The sequence below is a fragment of the Poecilia reticulata genome, linkage group LG22, assembly GCF_000633615.1.
Source record: "Poecilia reticulata strain Guanapo linkage group LG22, Guppy_female_1.0+MT, whole genome shotgun sequence".
Classification (NCBI taxonomy): Eukaryota; Metazoa; Chordata; class Actinopteri; order Cyprinodontiformes; family Poeciliidae; genus Poecilia; species Poecilia reticulata.
In genome coordinates this window covers 15112071-15134113 of record NC_024352.1, presented here as the reverse complement: position 1 = coordinate 15134113, position 22043 = coordinate 15112071, and the positions used below count along the sequence as shown (strand labels likewise).

General features: G+C 38.2%; 2 protein-coding genes across 4 annotated transcripts in view; one reads left to right on the top strand and one right to left on the bottom strand.

Moving 5' to 3' along the window:
- Positions 1–39: 39 nt before the first annotated feature.
- On the top strand, positions 40–5097 carry LOC103458722 (interferon-inducible GTPase 1-like). The gene is made up of 6 exons (XM_017302412.1): positions 40–45; positions 2576–2830; positions 3249–3251; positions 3471–3690; positions 3849–4128; positions 5088–5097. Exons 1-6 carry the CDS (start codon positions 40–42, stop codon positions 5095–5097), a joined length of 774 nt encoding a protein of 257 aa, XP_017157901.1.
- Positions 5098–6494: 1397 nt separating this feature from the next.
- Positions 6495–22043, bottom strand: part of daam2 (dishevelled associated activator of morphogenesis 2) — a 102829-nt gene continuing 87280 nt past the window's right edge. For 2 of the 3 annotated variants that reach the window (XM_008399651.2, XM_008399652.2), the window contains exons 18-26: positions 20661–20745; positions 19946–20052; positions 19454–19542; positions 17245–17413; positions 14388–14495; positions 14211–14271; positions 13858–13989; positions 10487–10657; positions 6495–10404 (exon numbers count right to left, since the gene is read on the bottom strand). In XM_008399651.2, the coding sequence (XP_008397873.1) occupies positions 10192–10404; positions 10487–10657; positions 13858–13989; positions 14211–14271; positions 14388–14495; positions 17245–17413; positions 19454–19542; positions 19946–20052; positions 20661–20745 (1135 nt within the window). In that variant the 3' untranslated portion in view covers positions 6495–10191. The remainder of the gene's footprint in view (positions 10405–10486; positions 10658–13857; positions 13990–14210; positions 14272–14387; positions 14496–17244; positions 17414–19453; positions 19543–19945; positions 20053–20660; positions 20746–22043) is intronic. The other variant, XM_017302527.1, reaches the window with a different exon arrangement.

Sequence of the window (22043 nt, the reverse complement as noted above, 5' to 3'; positions counted from 1 at the left end):
GATCATTCAGATGAGATCTGTGATAAGGAAAACCAGTCAATGCAGGTAATGAAACAATAGATTTGAAACTATTTCTGTCATTGGTGTGTTGATAACAAGACTACTGAAACGAATGCTGGGAAAAAGAACAAGGAAGCAGTAAAGCAATAAATCAGACTGTTTAGCTAATTTGACAATTAGCTAAACACCAACACGGGCAATATATTCTACTTTTTATTAGTTATACGTAAATTAGTTTTCCAAATCTATTATGCAATGCATTATTATTAATTCTAAAGCACATGCTGTAAATAATATTGTATCATTTAAGATAAATAAATGTCTTTGCCTTTCTTGAAAAATATTTGGCTTATCATTTTGGGAAGGTTGTTCATRTTTGCAAAACTGACATTTGTTTTTACGTAATGCAAATAGCAATGAATTATTCAAAGTTGTTTCTTTAAGATGAATCTTCCTTTTAAACTTTTTTGACTGCATCACATAGATGACARCTTTCAGACACATATCTAAATCGGATCAGTTCCTAACAGTTTAGATTGTGAAAGTTTTAATTAAACCTTTTCCTTAAAGGGTTGTCCTTATTCTTTCATCAAGATGAGTCTGATTCAAAAAGAGTCATTTTATTCCCTTTCATGATCTAAGAACTTTGGGTCACATTGGCATGATAAGTGTCAACATGTTGTCAGGATGTTTCAACATAAGACCAATTCATTTCAATCCAGTTCAGGACAGTCCATTTATTTTGATGGTGTAGAGAGTGAAATTTAAAACTGCCTTTCTGATTGGATTAGACTGTATTAATTCAATTGAATTAAGCCCAACAACCAGTTATTGAAAACTCAATATGTCAAATAACAAAAACATGTCAGGCTCCTCCTCTGTATGCTTTCTAAGACCGCTTCCTTCAGGAGTTTCTCTCTAAAATCATTTTAATTGCAGAAGGAGTGTTTTTATCTTGAGGAGTGAAATCAACACGACATTTTTTGATCGGCATCTAAAAAGGCCCTTCTGCTCAAAAGTGAGTAGCTGCTTTATATATAAACATGTTTGATGTTTTGCAGTTTCCTCAGTAAAATAAGACTAACTATTGTGCGAATATTGTGTTAAGTCAATATTTGTAAAGTGATGAGTTACATCTTGTTGGTAGATTGTGTAATGTTATATACTATGTCAGGGACAGGTTTACATACAAACATTGTTTGGTTTTACAAAAAACAACCTCAGTGATTTCTAAAACTCCAACAAGTTGCACATTTTTACATTTGTTATTTTATTGGTATTGTATTTCAGAGAATCAGAAATGTACAGACTCAAAAATATACTGCTAATATACCGATCCTATATTGCCATATTTAACCATACACACTAAACCTTGTGTTGAATTAAATAAAACAGGCTAACATTAAGATTTTGAAATGGTCCCAACCTAAAGTAAAGTTTGTGGCAGGAAATCAACCAGAAATATACAAGATATATGCCAGAAGATAGGTGATAAATACTAAAACTGAATGATTTCTTAGATAAGTGAAGAAGAAAAAATAATAAAAATATTTGTGCAGGTGAGTATGTACAGTGCCATAAAATATTCCCCCATCCCCCCATGATTTTTTTTTTGTTAAAGTAAATTTGAGCAAAATGCACTTTTCAAATTGTTAGTTTATTTGTAAAGGAATCTCTTTGTACGTAATTTTCTCATCAAATATGTGGTGGTACAAAAATTGTTGACAACAGTTGGCAAAAAGTCTTGCATCACTGTGAAGTCCAATTTTTCTTAGCTTCCTAAAGAGCTAAAAAAATGAATAATCTTGGGTCATGCAGCATTCTTGTGCTGCATGACCAAAATCTGAAAACGTTTGTGCACATATAGCTGAACATTTTTAATCATACGTTACTGACTTTGTTTTTAATATGCCCCTGACTGCCTTTTTTAGATTGGGACATGATTTGTTGTACTTTGAGACCTCTTAGCTTATATCAAGTTCTGTCTTAGCGATTTCTTCACTCTGCTAATTACATAAAAATCAGGCACTGTGGCAGATGAACCTGAACCAAAAATAACATGTAACTCATGTTTTAACATGAGGGTTCAGTAAAATTTTAAATAGGTTAGCTTGAACAGCTTTTTCCAATAATAAATAAAATCACTTGGAAACTGCTATTTGTATTTTCTCACATGTTTGATAGACTGAAACATTCAAGTGTGACAAAAAACAATATAGAATAAATTGTTAAGGGGGTTATGTTTCACAACATACTTTGGCGAGTCTCTCTGTATGTTTGTGACCTTTTGTGGATTAGATAAAATCCACAAAGTTAAAACCCATAAATTAAACTTGTGCACCCAATTCATATTTGTAACTTGGCCCATGATTCTCATTAGGTGTGTGACTTCATGCCATGCAGTGTCAGATTGACATGAATATTAAGTCTTTGTTCTGTTACCAAATATAATATCTTAATGATGTTAAAAACATGTTTCTCTTCTATTTAAGGTTCAACATGGATGGTCCACTTGATCGAGAAATAAATGAACAAATTCGAGCAATGTTAGAAAACGACCTCGCTGCTGCTATAGAAAAAAATCAGAGAATATTCAGAAGAGACAGATAGCATTCCACTAAACATTGCCGTTACAGGAGAACCTGGCACTGGCAAATCAACATTTGTCAATGCTTTTAGAGGGATAAATAACAATGGTGAGGGAGCTGCACCTACTGGTTGTGAAAACACGACCACAAATCCTACGTCATATCGTCATCCAGACTACAATAAAGTCATCATTTGGGATCTTCCTGGTATTGGTTCGACCATGTGGCCAGCAGATAAATATGTGGAGCTGTTACAACCCCACCCTAAAATCCCTAAAGTAAATTGTGGCACTGGGCTTTAACATAAAACAAAAAGTAATCCGAACAGTTAAAAAGTAATCCGAACAGTTGATGAGTAACAAAAATATAATTTATTTTACAAGTCCGCTAAAACAAGTACAGGAGGGAAAAAAGAAAAAAAAAACACAGGGGAGCTTTAAGCTTCAGGGTCTCCAAGGCCAAAATAATAAACAAAACACCCCCTTRCAACTATAAAATAAAACAACCACTTTCTAAAGAGAACTAAAAGAAAATACAAAACCTAAACTCCCTTACTAACACAAAAACAGGAGAAAACGGGTTACAACAAAAATGGCAGAGAACCCCTACCAGCTTCCACCTTCTTGGTTAAGTTACAGAGTTGCTCACAGCAAACTTAAGTTGGTCCACACACACAAAGCTCTCAAGCAGAGTCACAGCTCATGGCCCAGGTCAAACAAAAGGAGAGAGAGAGAGAGACCTGGCATCTCCAGCTTGCTGCTTATATATAGCGGCTGACGAGCCCCAACACACTTCACCTGCAGCAATCAGGCAGAGCTGAAACAAAAAACACAGAGCTCTCTCAAAAAAAAGAGAGCCCCTAGAGGTCAGTGACCGTAACAGGAGCGTATTGAACTAGAGAAGTTTGACTTCTTTATCATCCTCTCAGCTGATCGGTTCAGAGAAAATGACGTGAAACTGGTCAAAGAGATCCAAAAGATGGGGAAGAAGTTCTACTTTGTTCGTTCAAAGGTCAGCTATAATTTAAGGGATGAAGAACGAAGTCAGATGGATTTTACAGAAGAAAAGGTTCTGGAAACAATCAATGAGGACTGCATGAAAGGTGACTCAACAGTTTACACAGGATATGTATCAGAAATATCTTTACATCTAATTTTGATAACGTTTATAGGCACTGTAAACTTTAACTAAAGTGATGTTTACATGTCATATATCATTTGTTTTCCAAATAAATATTGTTGTGTCCTCTCTATTACTCAGGGCTCAAAGAGCAGGGAATTGAGTCTCCTCAAGTTTTCCTTCTGCGTTTCCCTGATGTCAGTCTGCAGGGTCTGAAGGAATTAAAGACCACATTCGAGGAAGAACTTCCTGACCTCAAGAGGCATGCTCTGTGTTTGGACATGGATAACCTTTACCTGCAGGTCTTAAACAATAAGAAAGAAAACTTTCGGGCCAAAATAAAATATTATTCTCTTATCTCTGCAACTGGAGCCATCTTTCCAGTTCCACTGCTTTCTGCTGGTGTTGATCTGAGCTCGATGTGTTTAGCATTTAGACAAAGCCTTGTTGAGTTTGGCCTTGATACTTCTTCGCTGAAGAAACTACATGCTGCCACAGGCATATCATGTAATGATGAAATTACCAACCTAAAATTCAACAACAAACTTTTAAAGAGCTCTTTTATCTTGATCCATGTTGCAAATACATCTGTAATAGCATCAACGAAAGAGGGTGTTGTTTCAAGGTTAAGAATACTAGTTGCTCCTATACTGTCCTTTACAACAACATATGTTGCTCTAAATGGTTTCGTCACTGAGCTTGCTGAGAAATCACACAGGATTTTCAAAAGGGCCCTGGGGTTGAACACCTAGTGCTCATGCTACAGAGATGGTTCATTTATAGCAGGTACAATGAAATCTGCAAAAATAAATATGTAAAGCTAAATGCTAGATCAGCTACATTTTCTTTTTTGTCCTTAGATCATGTAATGTTGTAATGATATGTCATAAAGCTACAGTGTGTGAAATACTGCCATCTAGTGGAATATTAGAAAATTGCAATTTCTTAAATATTTGAGTATGTAACTTTTGTCATACATGTAAAAATTGAAATTTGGCATGTATTGAGTTGAGCAACTTTCAATTAACTTTGATTTGTGAAGATAATAATAAAACTATCCCTTCTAACAATTTTCTCATGATAATGAATGACTTTCCTCCAATTATTGCACCATCATGATGAGGCTTGTTTTGAAGGGAGGGGAAGAGTTGAAACTTGAAACATTCATTTGGGAGGGAAAATGATGAGCATGATTAGAAATGATCAACTATAAGGATGGCTAATTTGGAGATAGAGTAAGAGAGAAAAGGTTAAGATTGTTTGGATATATTCTGATTAGATATAACAGATACACCATTGAAGGTTGAACTGTCAGGCTCCATCTCCACCATCCTCTCAACATAACTGCACTTCTTCAAAAACTGCTGTGTTTTACTACAGATATGCATAGATCTCAGAAACCAATATAACATGAAATCTCTTTAAATAGGTACTAAAATCAATGAATTCCTTTTGAAGTTTGTTTTCTTCTACACTAAAATATCATTTTAAGCGTTGTATTTAATGTTTGGTCTTGATTGTGTAATAAACTATTTGATATATGTCCATTTCTGCACTTGAGAGCTATAAAACTTTTATTTTTCATTTTTATTTTTTATTTTTTGAAGAAGTGTAATTATAGAGATAAGAATAGAACTGAAAGATTGTATTCTTTGTCCATCCTCAAGCTTATAATTATACTCAAAATCACAAACTAGTGGGAATTTAATTGAGTAAAGTCTTTGGAACTGGTTAAAGCTTAAAGCTTAAAACTTAAAGTATGCAGGTGTGAACTAATGAAACCTGATCAGTGGTCCAAACTCCTCTTGTTTATACAGATGAAAGTAAAACTTGAATTTCATTTGGATTAAAGGTTCCAGAATCAGGAAAAACTGTTGAGGCACAAAATCCACTCTGCTTGAAGTCCAGTATGAAGTTTCTACAGTTAGCCGTCAAATTAAAAAATTACAGCACTTTTATGCTTTTGCTTGCTGACATGCAATCAATGAGGACTGCATAGCTGATGCAATAGTTTACGCATGAAAAGCATCAGAAGCATCAGAAGCATCTTTACATTTAATTTTCCTAACGTTTGCAGATACTGTGAACTTTCATTAAAGTAATGTTTAATGATGAAGACACCAGATGCAACAATGCAGATGACATGGAGGTTGCTTCTACTGATTCTACTGCTCTGTTGTGTTTAGGTTGTATTGCACAAAATGGTTGAGTGGGGGGCTTTAGGACAGGATTTGTTTGTTAAGCAATGAAAGTTATTACTTTATTTAAGATTTGTTGCACCTTCTCGTTTGGAAAAGGACAACTCATCCAAACACATCTGAAGATTAAAGAGTTGGTTGTTGTGAAAGTTTAGTTAATGAAAAGTCCATATAGTACAGCAAAAATGGTTATGAAATTTTGTGAATTATCACATTAAGTCAAACAACTATAATAAAAAGGTTTTGTTGGCTCTAGTGGCCTTTATTTGAGCGTGGTCAGACAGGAAAGTCTGACTACTAATGAGAAAGGAGGAAGACATGCAGCAAAGGTCATCAGGCCAGGAATTGAACCTGCAACAGCATGAATCAAGGACTAAGGTCTTCTTATGCGAGTTGTGCCCCTTCGGAACCACAGCACCCCGGGATAACAGCTATTAACAAACCAGTGGAATCATACAAATGGCAACAGTATTATTTTTGTTTAAAATGTAATTCGGCTCCAAGACAATCCTCAATAAATACCCTTCACACTTCTCTCACCACATTACCTCAATATTTGTTTCAAGACAAAATGTAGTTGCAGAGACAATCAGTTTTTAGGGACATCAGTTTATTTTAACCCTACAAAAGACATGGGGTGAGAAAATAAAATACAAAAATGAAGTTATAGAAACAAAAACAAAATGGGTTCATTCTTGTACAAGTCTCGGAATTATCCAAACATGGACCACAGTTCAATTATTCATATTTTTAATATAACATTTTGCTGTAATGCTGTGTGTACATACAAAATATACCAAACTAAATAAGGCAAATAAATAGAGGTACAATGTACAGGAACAATGGAACATTCCTCAATGATTTCATCTTTTTTTTTCTTCTTTTTTTTAAATCTTACCTCAAACATCAACAAAGGTGTACAAAATGCTTTTCTTTTGTTTCCAACTGTACATCTTTCAGTGGAGCATTTTTTATTCTTTTTTTTAAAATTTCCAACTGTAAAAAATACTGACTTCTCACAATTATACAAACTCGAAGAATGGGTGCAACTTTTCTCAGGCAGTACAGACTGTGGTGTAACAGGTGGGTTGCATTCTACAAGCAATGTTCTTTTAAATGATCAATAAATCACACTTTGTGCAACCTTCTGTCGGCATGCAGATCAACGTCATGTGCATGGAACAACAAATACGGTGGAGACAGAACCCACCCAAAACCCCTCAGTTTTCTCCTTTTTTTTTTTCTTTTTTTAAGTGATTTTCCACATCCCGTCCCTGCCACTCACACTGACTGTCAACTTGTTTGACGGCGGTCCAGCCAGCATCCTTGTCCTCACTTTCCATTCTTCTCTCTACACGCCTTACTTTTAGCAACACTAATTTGCTGCTGCACAACTATCGTCTTCAGAAGGAGCCAAGTCCTTGAAACTGGTGCTGCAAATGGAAATGTCCCATCATCATCATCATCATCATTATAAAAAGTGCATTGAACAAGCTACTAAATTCTTTCCTCTGATTTCCATCTTTACACTTCAAAACAGCCAGTCAATGGCCAAATAAGCATCCAAACATGGAACAACACAAACATGTATTAATACTGACAACTTTTCAAATATCCCTTGGTGAATACTCTGCACTAAATGGGTTAAAGCTCTAAATGAGGAATTTAAAAATGGCCTGCTGAAGTCGGGTATACTGACTGATGAGCTGCAAGAGGAAGGAGAGCAGAGGTTAAAAAGAAGAGATCAAACGTAGATTAAAATGCTGGTTTAAGAAGAGATGATTCCTTTTTTTTTACTTTAGAGTGTCTAAATAATTTGGTGTAAGGTCTAATCTCTAGAGATTGCAGCTCTCTGCGCCATCTCAACTTCACATCTGGGTCTTTTTAGTCTGACGAAAACGTATATCTATTAAATATGAGGTGTCACAGTGAAAAAAAGAGGATAAATTAAAGCTATGGGGATTATCTGCACATTATACAATCAATCACAGCCAAGGGAAAACAAACAAAAAAAAAAAAGTTGTTTAGAGGCGATTTCTGTAGTACCAGGAGCTTAGGTTGACTTGCAAATCAATTGTACCATCTTTGACCACGAGATGGCGCCAGTTACTGCAAACCAACTATAATTTAATGACAGATTTCTGCAAAGCCACAAGCACTGAAACAGAGGAATGGTTTGTGTGGAAAAAACAGGATCTGAGGCACTTAACGGTGAACATTTACAAACATTTAGCAGATAAGATGTAAAAATATGGGTCAAATGGAAAGACCTTTGTTTAGTCCTTTTTTTGTAGTTGAGCACATGGATATATATGGTTTTCATTATATATAAAGTGGGGATACTTATTATCTATTATAAATAAAATTGTAAACAAGTGGGTCTGGTTTATTTTAACCGTTGCTACGGAAACAACTGTTTCTGTGATCCAGCAATCTGAATAAGCGTCTCTTTTGCAACGTCTGAACAAAGTCAAGGAGATCAAACATCTTATTCTCACAGACTGATTGCAGTCTTGGACGCCTCACAAACTGATCCTTGCTGGTTATTCAAATCTAGACTGAATGAAACGAGGAAATGTCGTGGTTTTTGAGCTGGTTTAGATGTATGATGATCTAGATCCTTTAGAAATAGATCTACATATCGCAAACAATTCAACCCATCGTTGCAACTTGCATCATTCCTGCTGCTGAAGTTTTGGAAAAGCAAGTGCAAATAATAATAACCCCCTCCACGTCCAAATGAAAACTGGAAAATCTTATGAAAGAAAATAAAGCTAGCTTCTATGTTTTTTTGGCAACCAGTAGCCCAAAATAAGTAACCATGGAGGCTTTGTGTCCGGTCGGTATCCAGTCAATTTAGTCTAATTTGAAGTGCCTTGTTATACACACCAGTGTAACAAGAAAAAAAAACGGCCTCCTTTCAAGGTGAGGTCTGAGACAAATGGGGGATTCAATAATGAAACTGATGAAGTATACTACTTGGACATCTGAGAATAAATAGCTACAAATAGGGACAATATTGTAAACCGATTAAGAGGAATTCTCCATTAAGTTTGTTTATGGCATTCCTTCATTCGTGTTTTTTGTTGGCTGGAGTTTAAATTTGAATGTTTGTTAAAAAAATAAAAACACACAAAACAACTACAGTGCAAACAAGACATGAAGGAGTGAAAAAGGATGAGCAGTTACCTCTCATTCGTCAAGCGCAAAATATTTAGTAAGTTAACTTCAACGGCAATGTGAACCTGCAACACCATAAAAGAATGCATCGTGTACAAAATCCCAAAATGCTCAAACATAAAAAATCCCCAAACTTCTACGTCTTTGCAATTAGCTTGTCTGCATCTAAATATAAATATATATCAACGCCTAATTGCAGAATATTTAGTGTAAATACATTTACATTGGGTTTTCTTCTCTGCTTTGGCACTACTTAATGCCAGAAAGACTTTCAAACCATTTACACATGTTGAGGCTTAATTCTTGTGGCACAATCATTTGTATGTGAGGAGTTGTTTTTTTTTTGTTTGTTTTTTTTTCTTTTTTTTTTCCTAGAAAATTTGTGGTTGGTATTTTCTTGGGGATGCAGTGTGCCATCAGAAGCCACTGGTAAGGATTCATTATTGTGAAGCAACAGGAGATTTCTTGACTCCATACCCGTTGTTTTAGTGTCAGAGGTTTGCGATCGTAGATCCATTCTGTGGCTGCGAAATCTGGTTTTTCTCAAGGAAAAAGCACCATAACTCTGGACGTAATGGCTTACATCCCCACGTCTGCCCACCTCATCTATCTTTTGTGTTTTTATTCAACTTGCCAAGCTTCACAAGTTTCCAAACTCTCCATTTGGTGTTTATATACAACGTGACTGACTAATCCCAGAGTTCTGATCCCGATAACCAAACTTCAGCACCAAAGAGCTCTCAGAAGAACAGAGAAGGTTTCTGAGGAAGAGCAGGAGTGATCGACAAGGAGAACCTGAAGAACAGTGTTCAATGGATACAGTTAGATGACGTGGGACAATGTGTCACAGTGGTCTGTCCGTCCTTCCATCCCAACTGCGGAGATAAACGGGTCGGAAACAGCTTTAGAAGACCAATCCGAGGGGAGAGCTGCATCTTTTGAGGCAGCGAAGCTGTCCATGGATGTCTCTACATGTCCAGTCCAGCTGTTGTTGCATCTGCTCCAAAGGAAGCCGTGACTGTCCAAAGCTCTGGGTTAAAGTTGATCTACGCCACGGCAAATTTTAGATCTCTAAAGTTTTGCTTTCCTACTTCCTTTTTCCAACTTTAGTAGTTCACCTTGGTGACGGCTCTCTCTCGGCCGCCACCTTCCACTAGCTGGTTGACGGAGCGCTTCCGGTTTCGCTTGAATTTGTTAAGGTCCTTGTCAAAGACCTCGCCAGAGCGCAGCGCAGAGACGAGGTCGTCAAACTCCCCGCCGACCTCCTCCGTGGCCCCGCCCTTCTTAGCCCGCCGCTCACGCTCCCTCTGCTCCTTAAGCTGAATAAGGATTAAAAAAACCGTTATTATGAAGAAGATGAGAGTAAATTTAGTCGGACGTAGCCTCTGAAGAGAACCTCACCATGGCCTCCATCCGCGCCCTCCGCTCTTCTTCCTCCTTGCGCCGCTGCATGTTTTCCAGGTCCTGCCGAGCTTCGCTGAACGACTGCAAGAAGGTGTCGAAGATTCCGAAGAAGTCGTCAGGCTGCATCCTCCCTTCTTCTTCTCCAAAGTGCTTTAGAGATTTGGTGAACTACAAAGAGAGATGTTGGATTTTAAGGTAAAAACCAATGCGCAAACTGAATCTTCTGACCCAGATTTCCCAGAATCAACCCAATCGGTCATGCATATGTACGCCCTTCAAAATAAACTCTGGCATGTGAAATTCATTTTCTTAAATGCTGCAGGAACACACACATCGTAGCAGGGCTGCTTGATTTGACCACCGTATGTCCACACAGTCCTGTTCAAGCTGTTCGGTGCTTGGCGCCAGAACGCCGCCCGGAGCCAAACGTTTCGACACACTCGGCTCTGTTCTGCAGTACAGACACGTCTTCGAGTAGAAATAACTTCTTCAGTCAAGTTCTTAAGTCTTAATATGTAAACAAAAATGAAAAAAAAATGTTTTTTTTCATCAGTTACTAGTTTGTTGGCTAATACAGAAACTAGAAATAAAGATGCGTGCAACTATAACTTCATACAGTTTTTATTTTTATGTTTTAAAATTACTTTTATTTCTTTCCTTTTCTTTATTTTCCCCCATCCTACAATCGAAAGTTTGTGAATACCAACAGTTTTACCAGCTGGTGGAGGGTTGTGTGTGCAATTAGCTTTTAAAGGTAACAGAACAATGGCCCCAGTAATGAGCTTAATGGCAAAGCACTGTTAAGTATTGGTTAATTTAAATGCCATGTTTGAGTTTTCACCTACTCTGTGGTGAGACTTGGATCATTTTTATTGCCACTTGCTCATTTTACAACTTGGGACTTTTTTAAAGGTATTAAAAAACGGATGAAAGAAATACAGATGTTAAATATAAATCTATACTAATTAGAAGAAAGACTTCCTACATCCAAAATGTTGGAGGAAATTGAGTGACTTAAGCTAGGCAGCAAAATAATCAAGTGAAAAGCAAAGAAATGCAGCGTGCCTTTTCCACTTCTATGTGGGTGTCGAGTGACAGAACATCTTAAAATCCCTCTTGTTTACAACCGTCTAGTTTTCTGTATGTGGTCTCAGCGCTGCGATGAAAAACACAGTTGCTCTTTTCTGAGGAAGCAAAATCATCCTGTCATTATGGGCCCAGTGTCCATGACAACAACCTCACCACCATCCCTCCCCTCTGCTTGTAATTATGTATCTGGTCAGAAGTGTTTCCTCTGGTCCCCCTCGGGATTCGAGCTAAATGGGTAAACAAAAACACTCAATGAAGGAAGGAATATGATTTTCATTGAGTCAGGCAAAACAAAACAAAGGAGTGTCGTCCTCCTCTGAAAGCACTTAGCATTTATCCACTTTGTTTAGCTACTTTAGTGACTAGTCACTAGCTTAGCTAGTTTAATGACTACACTTGGTATAATAAATTACAAAAGGGCATAAAAATTCCAGTTAACGATAAGGGCAACATGAAAAATGTTTGAATTGTACGAACTTTCAAAAAAAAAAAAATAATAATTCTGGTGAAAGTTCATAATTAAATATTCTGAACTTTAGAAGTTTAAGATGCATGAAATGAATATTTTAGGAAATGCAATAAGTCAAATTTGTCTTTAATGTGCAAATATTGTAATTAATACTGTGTTTGCATGTAATTTTCAAAAATAACTTTGTGAAAATAATTTTTTGTAGTAGTTTTTTTTTTTTTTTTTTTACCAAATGGCATCACATTCATTTTAGCTGGTAGTCATTGAAATATGAGCACGATTAGTTTTTTTTGCCTCCATTCGCATTTTTTTAGTAAATAAAACAAACTCAGATAAGCAGATGGAGGATGTGCTTTGATGATTGCTCACTAATCTACAAATCATTTGAAGAAATTATTGTTAGCATGTCCTTACAAGATTACTTACAGCTTACCAAAGATCTAGAAGTGCCAGTTTTAAAAGTTCAGACCTTGCAATGCAACATACTGGATTACATTTGCATTGGTGCCAAAACATGGATATTTACAGCCCACTTGAGCTCGTAATTTTTGTTTTTAATCTAATTTTGAGTATCCTTCTTGGTCAGAAATAGAGACATGGAAAGTTTTATAGTTTAATGAAATACTTTGCTTTTTTTTTTTTTTAAAACCTCTAAGTGATTCCATGACCTTTGCAACAGTAACCCTTTGTATTGTGCATAGCAATGCCCTGTTTCTGTAGCAGCCACACACATCTGTTGCCATGGAGCGTTATTAGTCTCTGTGGCCTGATCTGTTTGGTCATCCTTCACCTTCTTAAAGAAGAAACACACATCCCAACTTCCATATTTGTATTACACTGAAAGCCCACCAGGCCATCAGAGGACCTTGACAAACACCCACTTACCAACCACACAGAACATACACAGCTGTGTGTTTGGAGTCTGGGCCGGAGAACACAGGTTCTTTTGTTTTACTGCACTAACTGGTGCCCTATTCTTCCCAGTTCGTCTCCCGTGACGTCCAAACTATGTTCCCTCCAATATTCACCCCTCCTTGAGCAAATAATTAACCAAAAGGGAGGCTCTGCATGAAACCCATAAACCTGGTTTCATGTCTTTTTCTCCCATCTGTCTTGAAACCTGTTGATTCTTCTGAGAAATGCAGCTGTTCGGCTCTTCAACACTGTCGTTAATTAGAGAGGATAGACTGTGCAGTACAAATGTAAAAATCTGTGCCGAAGCACGGCTCCGTGAGATTTAGAAGCGTTCAGAGCGCTAAATGCGAGCTGGAGCACCGACAGCCGGCAAATTAAACATATTCCCATAAATCTTTTCAACACCGACTTACTCCAACATTTTCTCCATCCCACTGACGTCTTCAGCTGACACACTTCCTACCATACATCAGTGCTTGAGCCAGCGGAGTTCAAAAGGCCAGTTGTTCCACTTGTAAATGGAAAGAGAGGGGATTTAAAACACTAACTTAAAGAGACAAAGAGAAGACGTGGGAGGGAGGGGGATTCCCGAGTAATCTTTCAATTCTGGGTTTCCCAGCCCGGCTGAAATTGCCCTGCAGGACTCAGAGGGACGTCCAGAGGCTTCACGCTTCTCAGATTCCGCCTTTTTTTTTTTTTTTTTTTGCTTTATTCTTCAGTCGGCTTGACATACAGGCTTGTCAGCGAGGATGACTGGCTTCGGATCCACCACAGCCACCCACATGGACATACGAGCTTTCGCTCTGATGGTCTCTTAAATTCACCCAGTCTTTCATGTCGACACGGCAAGAACAGATTGGAAAACCGATGACATCAGTTTGCTCCAGAAAGTTACCTTTTCCTTGGCTTCACTCAGCTGGTCCTCCAGTTCAGAGAAGCTAAACCCGGCCACGGTGATGAAGTCACCGATCACAGCCACAAACTTATCCCCACGTTCCCTCATCCTGCTCTGCTGGTAGTGCAGCTCCTGGTGAGAAACGACAGGGACACGAAAGCTGGTCACTGAGAGTTTACCAAACGCCTAAATGAATTATAATTGCTCCAGTCTTCCGTGCTGCAGAGCGGCGACCGTTAGCAGCGCTTAAACACCTCAGCATGCCGTACATCACTGTTTCTACTCAAAAGCATAATTACAGGCGGCAGAAGAACCAGCGGGAGGGAGAAGGAAACTAATTCAGCCCAACTCACCGCCTCAAGAGCCTTCAGCCCGCTTTTGATGTTGTGCACTTCTTTTTCCAACTCTGACAAACTGAGGAGAAAGAAGACAAATGTTTGCAGTTATTAGTCATAGTTTAGTAGATTGCACCTTGTATTATAAACTACATGAAGTTGACGCTGAAGTTTGGGGGGTAGGAATATTCTTACTTGACTTTGGCGGCTTCGGGCACGCTCCTGAGGTCTTCCTGGATGTACAATGTGTCTGGGTAGTTCTTCTCAAAGATCATGATCAAGTAGTGCAACATGGTGATGTTCCTGTTACATTAAAAGCAATGTTTAATTTGATTAAAATAAACGTTTGATCCACGTAAAAAAAAAAAAAAAAGAGAAGTTTCCCTCTGTCTGTCAGTAAAAATCCAAATTATCAAAGATTTACACACTGGAAAAAGAACAACCAGAAAAAGAACAACCAGGTTGCACAACCACTGTCTGCCTGTAGTAAGCTGTCCAAACTTTGACCCCAATAGTTTTTTTTTCCCCTGCAAAATTTCATTTTATTCTTCCCACATTTTGTATTTTTCTGACAAAAAAGTAAAAGTAACATTGCTTGAGATTTCGGAAAGACTTGACTTCAAGTAATTTTGTCATAAAAAAGTTGAGCATCAGCTGAATGTGAAAAGTGTAAAAAAACACCTGAGGACTGGGTCTGGACTCACTTGGCATTTGGTCCGGATCTGGACAGGCTTTCAGACTTAGGAAATCCTCTAAATATAATTTAGTTTTTATTGGAAAACTTACTGATTGTTATTTAATTTCATGGTGTGTAGAGTAAACTATGCAGAAATCTCAACTTTTGGTCTCACAAACATTATCACTTTGTTTTATGACACTTGTACCAGAACATAAGCTCATATTATTGTGGATTTTTACGACTTTTGTTTTTCTGAGTCCAGCTGAACTGTTGACATGCCAACACGCTGCTCAATCTCATAATCATGTTCAACGAACAAGATTATTATGCTTTTATAAATCCTTCTTTTCTTGGCAATAATTTCTAAGTTAAATATATCCTGCACAATAACTAGCGTAAGGTCCATTTTAAATGATTTTTTTGCAGCGCAGTTGTGTGACACACATTCTAAAAATCTCTTCAATAAGATTCAACATTTGCTATACATTTTTTAAGAGTACTTGTTTCTTGGCACAATTATCTGTGTAGAGGTTGTTGATTAGTTACCGTAGTAACACACCTATAAATAGCAGCAAGGCCCCGAGGAAGCGATGCGATAATTACAAATATGACATTCTTCTGAAAATATCAGTGCTCCCACTTATTCCCTCACATGCACCGTGTTCGGAGAGAGTTGGACAGTATAAAGTTTCATATGCTGGATCCAAACACCAGAGTGCAATAGAAGAAAATTAGGTCATGGAGGCAGTGGAGTAAGAGTGCTGTGCTTCAATTCATCTCCCTGTTTATATTAAGACACATCGGAGTCACTGGAAATCATGCCAGTAGTGCTTGTTTCCGTGGCAACACCGATGGCTCGGACAACATTTCATTACTGTAAAGAGAAAAGAGCTCCCACACGCTGTTTGTTCGAGCGAATCTATCGTCGCTGCAACAAGCTGAAGTAGTTTCAGATTTTTTCTGTCAATTTCTTTCAAGACTGAGTTAACTTTTGTAGAAACCAGCGGATGGCGAAGGAACACTGAGCAGAGGGACTCTTTGTTCATTCTTTTGAGGAGTTTTCCAGCTCTAGTTGCCTTTATTTGCTAGCGAAATGACAGGAAAGCGGGTGGTGAGAGAGGGGGAAGACATCCAGCAAAGGCCAACGGGCTGGGACTCAAACCCAAAACGCAGCTGGTTCATGTCATCTGTACATGGGTGGCGAGCTTCACCACAGGGCCTCCTCTGTTCGTTCTTTTATTTTCTCATAATTGGCTTAATAAATGCTAATGAGATGAGATTTGCTTTTATGACAGGCTAGAGATTTGTTTTTTTTTTTTTTTTTTCTAATTTCTAGTGTCCGATGACTGAAATTAACATTTTCACATTGGATTCTGGCCATCTACTCTCCCCACAACATTGAATTGTGGTAGATTATTGGTTATATTGCTATATCGGCTTACTACTACCTTAAAGAATTGCCAGAATAAAAGGTTTCTAATCAAAACAGGTTTTATTTTCACTTGGGTAGAATATCTTAATGTTGTCTATAGAGGTTTCTGTTAAAACAATAAAAGAAAAAAAAAGAAAATCAATCAGGCAGCTGCATGTGATCCAAAAGACACTGTTCTGCCAAACACCAGTCCTTAAATCACTGCTCTGACTACTTGTTTGTAAAAAGAAACTCAAGATATTTATAAGACACTCAATGGTCTTGGACCTAGATGAATTCCAGAGTTGCTGCTCAAACCATACAGACCTCTCAGGTCATCAGAAAGGTCTTCACTCTGTTTTCCCAGGACCAGAATAAGAAAGATGAGGTACAACGTCATCTGTACGCTAATAAGCTCTGACACAAACTTCCTGAAGACCTGAGATACTATTGGTTCCTTTAAATCAGGACTTAAAATACTTTTATTACAGCTTAAATACTATTTTATAAGTTAAATAAGTTTTGCACTTTAGATTTCATACTCATGTTATATACATATTACTCATGATCTACATATTAATCTATATCATGTTTTGTTTTGATGTGTTTCAGTTGATTTTATCTCTTTTCCTTCGTTTTCCTATGATGCACTTTACATTAATGTGCATACAGGTAGTAAAATAAAAGCAAATTCATGAAGTTATTTACCTAATTTGAAGTACAAATGCCACATATGTTCAAAGAAAAATAGTAGAAATGGAGGAACATCTAGATTGAGATGTAGGAGGAAAGTTACATTTATTTTGTACCTGAAACCATCGTTCAAAGACCACAGCTGCAGAAGACGTTTTAAGAGTTTGAATCCGAGTCAAATCTAAAAATATTTTGTTTTGTAACAAGCCAAGGTCTTACTCAGGTCGTGACTGCTGCAGCAAGGCTCAAGTCCCCGCTCTGTTGCCCACCTGTCTATGCTCGACTTGGTGTCGACGATCTTGTTCAGGCTGGAAACCTTGAATCCGAAGGCGTTCCCCCGCTGGCCCTTGTTCATGAAGTTTCCGAAGGCCAGCACCACCTCCAGGACCTGAGTCAGACGCTTGCTCCGGACCACCTCCACGGACGCATTCAGGATGGCTGCAGAAGAACGTGGAGAGAGGAAAAACAGCTGCTGAGATCATGATTTAAACTTGTTCAGCTTTGTCTATTGCATAACAAACTGGGCTTGAATTATTCCTTCCATTCTGTTGCTCCACTCAAACACCACAGAGACGCAGGAGCTCCAGATTCGACTCCGTGTTCCCCCAGAATTTCCTTTATTTTTAACATCATTCACGATGAGTGATCGGTATTCTCCATAACAACTGGGCAGCTTGGTGGGGAAAGTATCCTGTCCTTCCATCAGTAAAACAGCAAGAGGGGAAAGGAATACACTGAACATGAGCCAACTCTGTCTGTTTCATTTCCCCTGAGAAAAGAGCGTCTGGCAAAGTGCAGGTGGTTCCCTGTCTCCACAGAGGAAACCATCAGCGTAACTGTGAAGATCATTAACAAACATCATATTGTTATTGTTACACTTCTTTGTGTTGTGATGAAGCATGGGAACTGTTCTCCTGGCTCTGGCCGATGGAGCCGTCTTTTAAAGAAGGCTCCCATTGAACAGACTGGGTGGTCTGCAGACTTACAGTCTAATCTGCAGTATGTGACAAAATTACATGAATAATAAAACAAAACGAGATTTTTTTCTTCTTCTTCCTTTTTTAACTGTGAACACCGATGAACAGTGTGGTCAGGGGACTTTTGGATCCAACAACAGCAATTGTGAAGGTTTCTCTACTCTTCTCTTCCCGGGCCAGCTGAGAGTGAAATGTGTGTCAGAATATATTACCCTGACCTCAGACCAGAAGGAATTGAGTTTCTCAGAAGAAATTATGCAGCACAAACAGAATCGAACTGTCAGTGCGAATAAAAACGCCGACAATAAACAGTGTGATGTTCTCATCAAAGCAAGCCTGGCTCTAAAAGCGGCAGCGACAACTCGGTCATGGATATCTGTGCATGCACACACACACACACACCACACACACGCACACTGGAAAGCTTTTCCCTGACATCTTTGAAGTGAGATTCAGGTTCACAGGAGATGCTGTCCTCTCTCAACGCGAGCCAGCTTTCCAAAACAGCTTCCATGGTAACACGGATGCTGGGTGGGAGAGGGAAAAACTGCATAAAACCAGCATGCGCACACACATGCATACAACCATGCAATCTCATTTAAAAGCATGCTCCTTAATAATTTATGTCCAGCTTCAAAATATATTTTGACATTTTCACCTTCGCCTGCTCACAGGTTGTAAAAAGTCACCTATTGGACTGCTGCGTCATATATAAAATCATAGCTGCATAATTTCATTTCATGGTTATTAACAGGTTATCAAGTCTGCACAAATTTCAGCAAAATTCAAGAAGTAGAGATGATTCAGTTCTCCAACTATTTGGATCAAATGCCTTGTTAAACGGTACCAGACTTCAGCTATTTTAGCATCTTTCCACTGTGCTCTTCATCCCTTCTTTCTGCTAAGGCTTGAGATGAACTAAATCTGCAAACATAAATCACTGATAATCACTTCTGCTGGTTAGATTCGCATCCAAGTCGATCCTGACGTCCTCCGACTTGCACATCGACAAAGAACAACCTCCAGCGGTTTTTATTCAGCTGCAGTTTGCAGGTCCAGATGCTGCAGGAGTTCTCCAACAACTGCACAGCCTCGAGAAACGATGGGAAAGATCTGGCTTCAATCTGAACCCACTGGTGGAGATGTCGACTCAGCAGCTGTATATTTAATAGAATCTTAATTTGATTAGATCAAATTTTCTCAACATATCCAAAGAGAAATTCTTTGCACCTTCTGCCTCGAGATCGGCTAGCGGCTAATCTGCTCTGAATATTTAAAAATGTTTTTCAAACAAAGACATTGCTGAGCCGCAAAATGATAACTGAGAGATGAACTGCAGTGCTCATGGTTATGTGTTTATAAAAGTTTTTTTTGTGCTATAGTGATTGATTCCTTGTTTAAATTATAAAACTATAAAACCTGAATATGATCCCTTTTATAAGGCGACCGACCGCAGGGGCATTAATTCAGCGAACCACTGAACTATCGTGTTTGTCCTTACCTTCAACCTTAGGCTTGGTTTCAGCTAAACGCTCTGCAAACTTCTTCTTAAAGAACAGAGCCTGTAGTCTCTGCTGGTAGTGGTCAATTCTGACGGGGAGAACAAAGAACCGAGAGGAGGAGAGATTAGCAGGGGTCAGTTACATTTGTCTTTAGGGGGAGAGAAACTTCAAAAGTTACAAGTCAGTGAAATGTGCAAAATCCCCTTTCTCACTTTACACTTTTCTAAAGCATCCAGAGGGCTCTTGTCAAAAGACGAGATGACAAATGGGGATGTAAAACTCGACTAAAGGTTCACCAAAGCAAGAAGGGAGAGTTTCAAAGAGAGGCGAAAGATATTAAACGCCTGACCACAGGAGATGAAGTCAAGGAGAAAGCATTAAGGACTTCTGCTACATAATGAATCAAGCTAACGCTCGATATATTTTCTTGACGAAGCTGGCTTAAAACAGAAATCAAAACCACCCTCTCACACAAAGAGCATCACATTTACCTGCTCATCTCAAAGAGGAAGCGGTCAGCTCGGGCCATCCTCTCCAACTCATGCTTATGCTCTTCTAAAAGATCTACGTCACTTTTCTCAGGGACAAATTTAAGCAGCTGGAAAAGATGCAGAAGCAATGTTTTTATTAGGACGGCAATAGCTGTAAGTTTGAGCTGCAACCAGCTAAAGTTCATTGACGGTAATTTTCCTTAAATAAATGGTAAACAGATGCATGTGACTCTCTAAAACCACAATCAGTGTCAGCATTTCCTTTCCCCCCCAGTAGGGTTCAAATTATGTCTATGACACATTACATGTCTTTTTAATTACATGGTAATTCAATTGTATTTCACTGCCATTTAATTAATGGTAGTTAATATAAATACCATTAATTAATGCTTAATTAATTGTATTACGTCTAGTAAGTGCTTTGTTTGCATTTATTTTGATGATAAAGCTGTTTGTGTTTTAAAATTAACAATATTAGAGCCAGGTTTCCATTATCTAATAAAAAAAAATACTTGACTCACATTTAAAAACACTGGGGAATCTTTAAATGATCAAAATGTAATTAAATTAAAAATTGAATTGGGGGAGGATTCAGGCCCCTGAAAGCTTTCTGTTAATTTTTAACATCTGCAAACCATTTTCCTACTAATTTCTGAATAACCTATAAAATCCAGCTGCCTTGTAAAGATGCTGATCGTTACGAAGGGATACATACCTGCTCCAACATGTCTTTGGCTAACTCCTCCCTCTCATCCATCTCTAGTATCGCCCTTTTGATTTCTTCATTTGTCATTTTCAACCTGCAGGCAAGCAAAATGCACTTTAATGACATCAAATACTAAACACAAACACAAGCGACCTGACAGTGGCGATCTGAGCACCAGTCTGGACATCTCCACTCTCACCCCCCGAGAGCACTGCCAGCTGTTTTCAGACGTACGTGCGCTGGGCTTCGATCAATAACAGCATTGTCAGTAGGCGCATCAAAGCTGTATTGACCATCTGCTAACCCCATCTGGGTCAGTCTGCAGCTTCGGGGTCGTCTGTTATTGACACGAAAGAGAGTGCAGGGAGCGTGCCGCTGTTTTGTCAGACGCACAAAGGACTCAGGAAGCCCGTTTATTGATCTGTAGAGTGGGGTCAGCATTTAAACCCTCCAAGGGGGCCCCATGACCACTGCTGTTTGGAGATTTAAATGGGGAACATATTGTCAAGTGGATCTCAAAAGACAGCAATGGATTCAGCTTCAGATGTAGCGTGACCCCTTTGGGAGAAGGGTCAATTAATGCATCTTTGATGAGAGTTAACGTTGACACCGATAGCGCTTGAATGTTTAATTATAGACTGAATTTCATATCTGGATAATTTTTCTCTTGGCTAAAGCAGCCAACACATTTTGTGGCTTAAACAGCTGATTATATGAATATCCTATTATGAAGGAGCACAACAAAAACCCAGTGGAAGGCTGCAGGGTCTTCCTTAATGTGGGACAAATAACTCAGGCTCAGATTATGTCAAGTAAGGATTATTTAGGTTTTAAATTACTGGAAACAACACAAGCCAAACCTGTTTGTTTTTATAGGTGGACTGCTGCATTTAAAGCTGCAACACACTCCAAAATAAGTGCTGGAAAAACATTTCAATTTAGTAGACTTAAATGTAGTTCAATACATGACTTGCATAAAGAAGAATTAGACGTCGTAACGTTTATTATCCGAGTTGCTTCCAGGAGTGATTATAGATGATTGTAAACATGGGCAAGGAGATCTCCTGTAGCAGTTTGTGTCGCAGCTCGTTTTGTTTTTTGTTTTTTTTCTTGATGCATTGATATTCCTGGAGATTTCTTGAACTATTTAATGATCTGCTTTGCACAGGAAGGATTCTGTACATCTCTTTTCATTCCTTCTTTAATACAATTATTTTTAGTAGTTTTTGCCCACCACAAATGTGTAGTGATACCGAAGACTCATTGTTTATCTCCAGTCTTCTAACATTCAGCTCAACAGTAAACTGGATTTAATTCTCTGACTAACATCAATGAATTTAGGGCTTGAAAATGTGGGAGTTGATTAAAAAATAAAGATCAATTAGGTCAAGA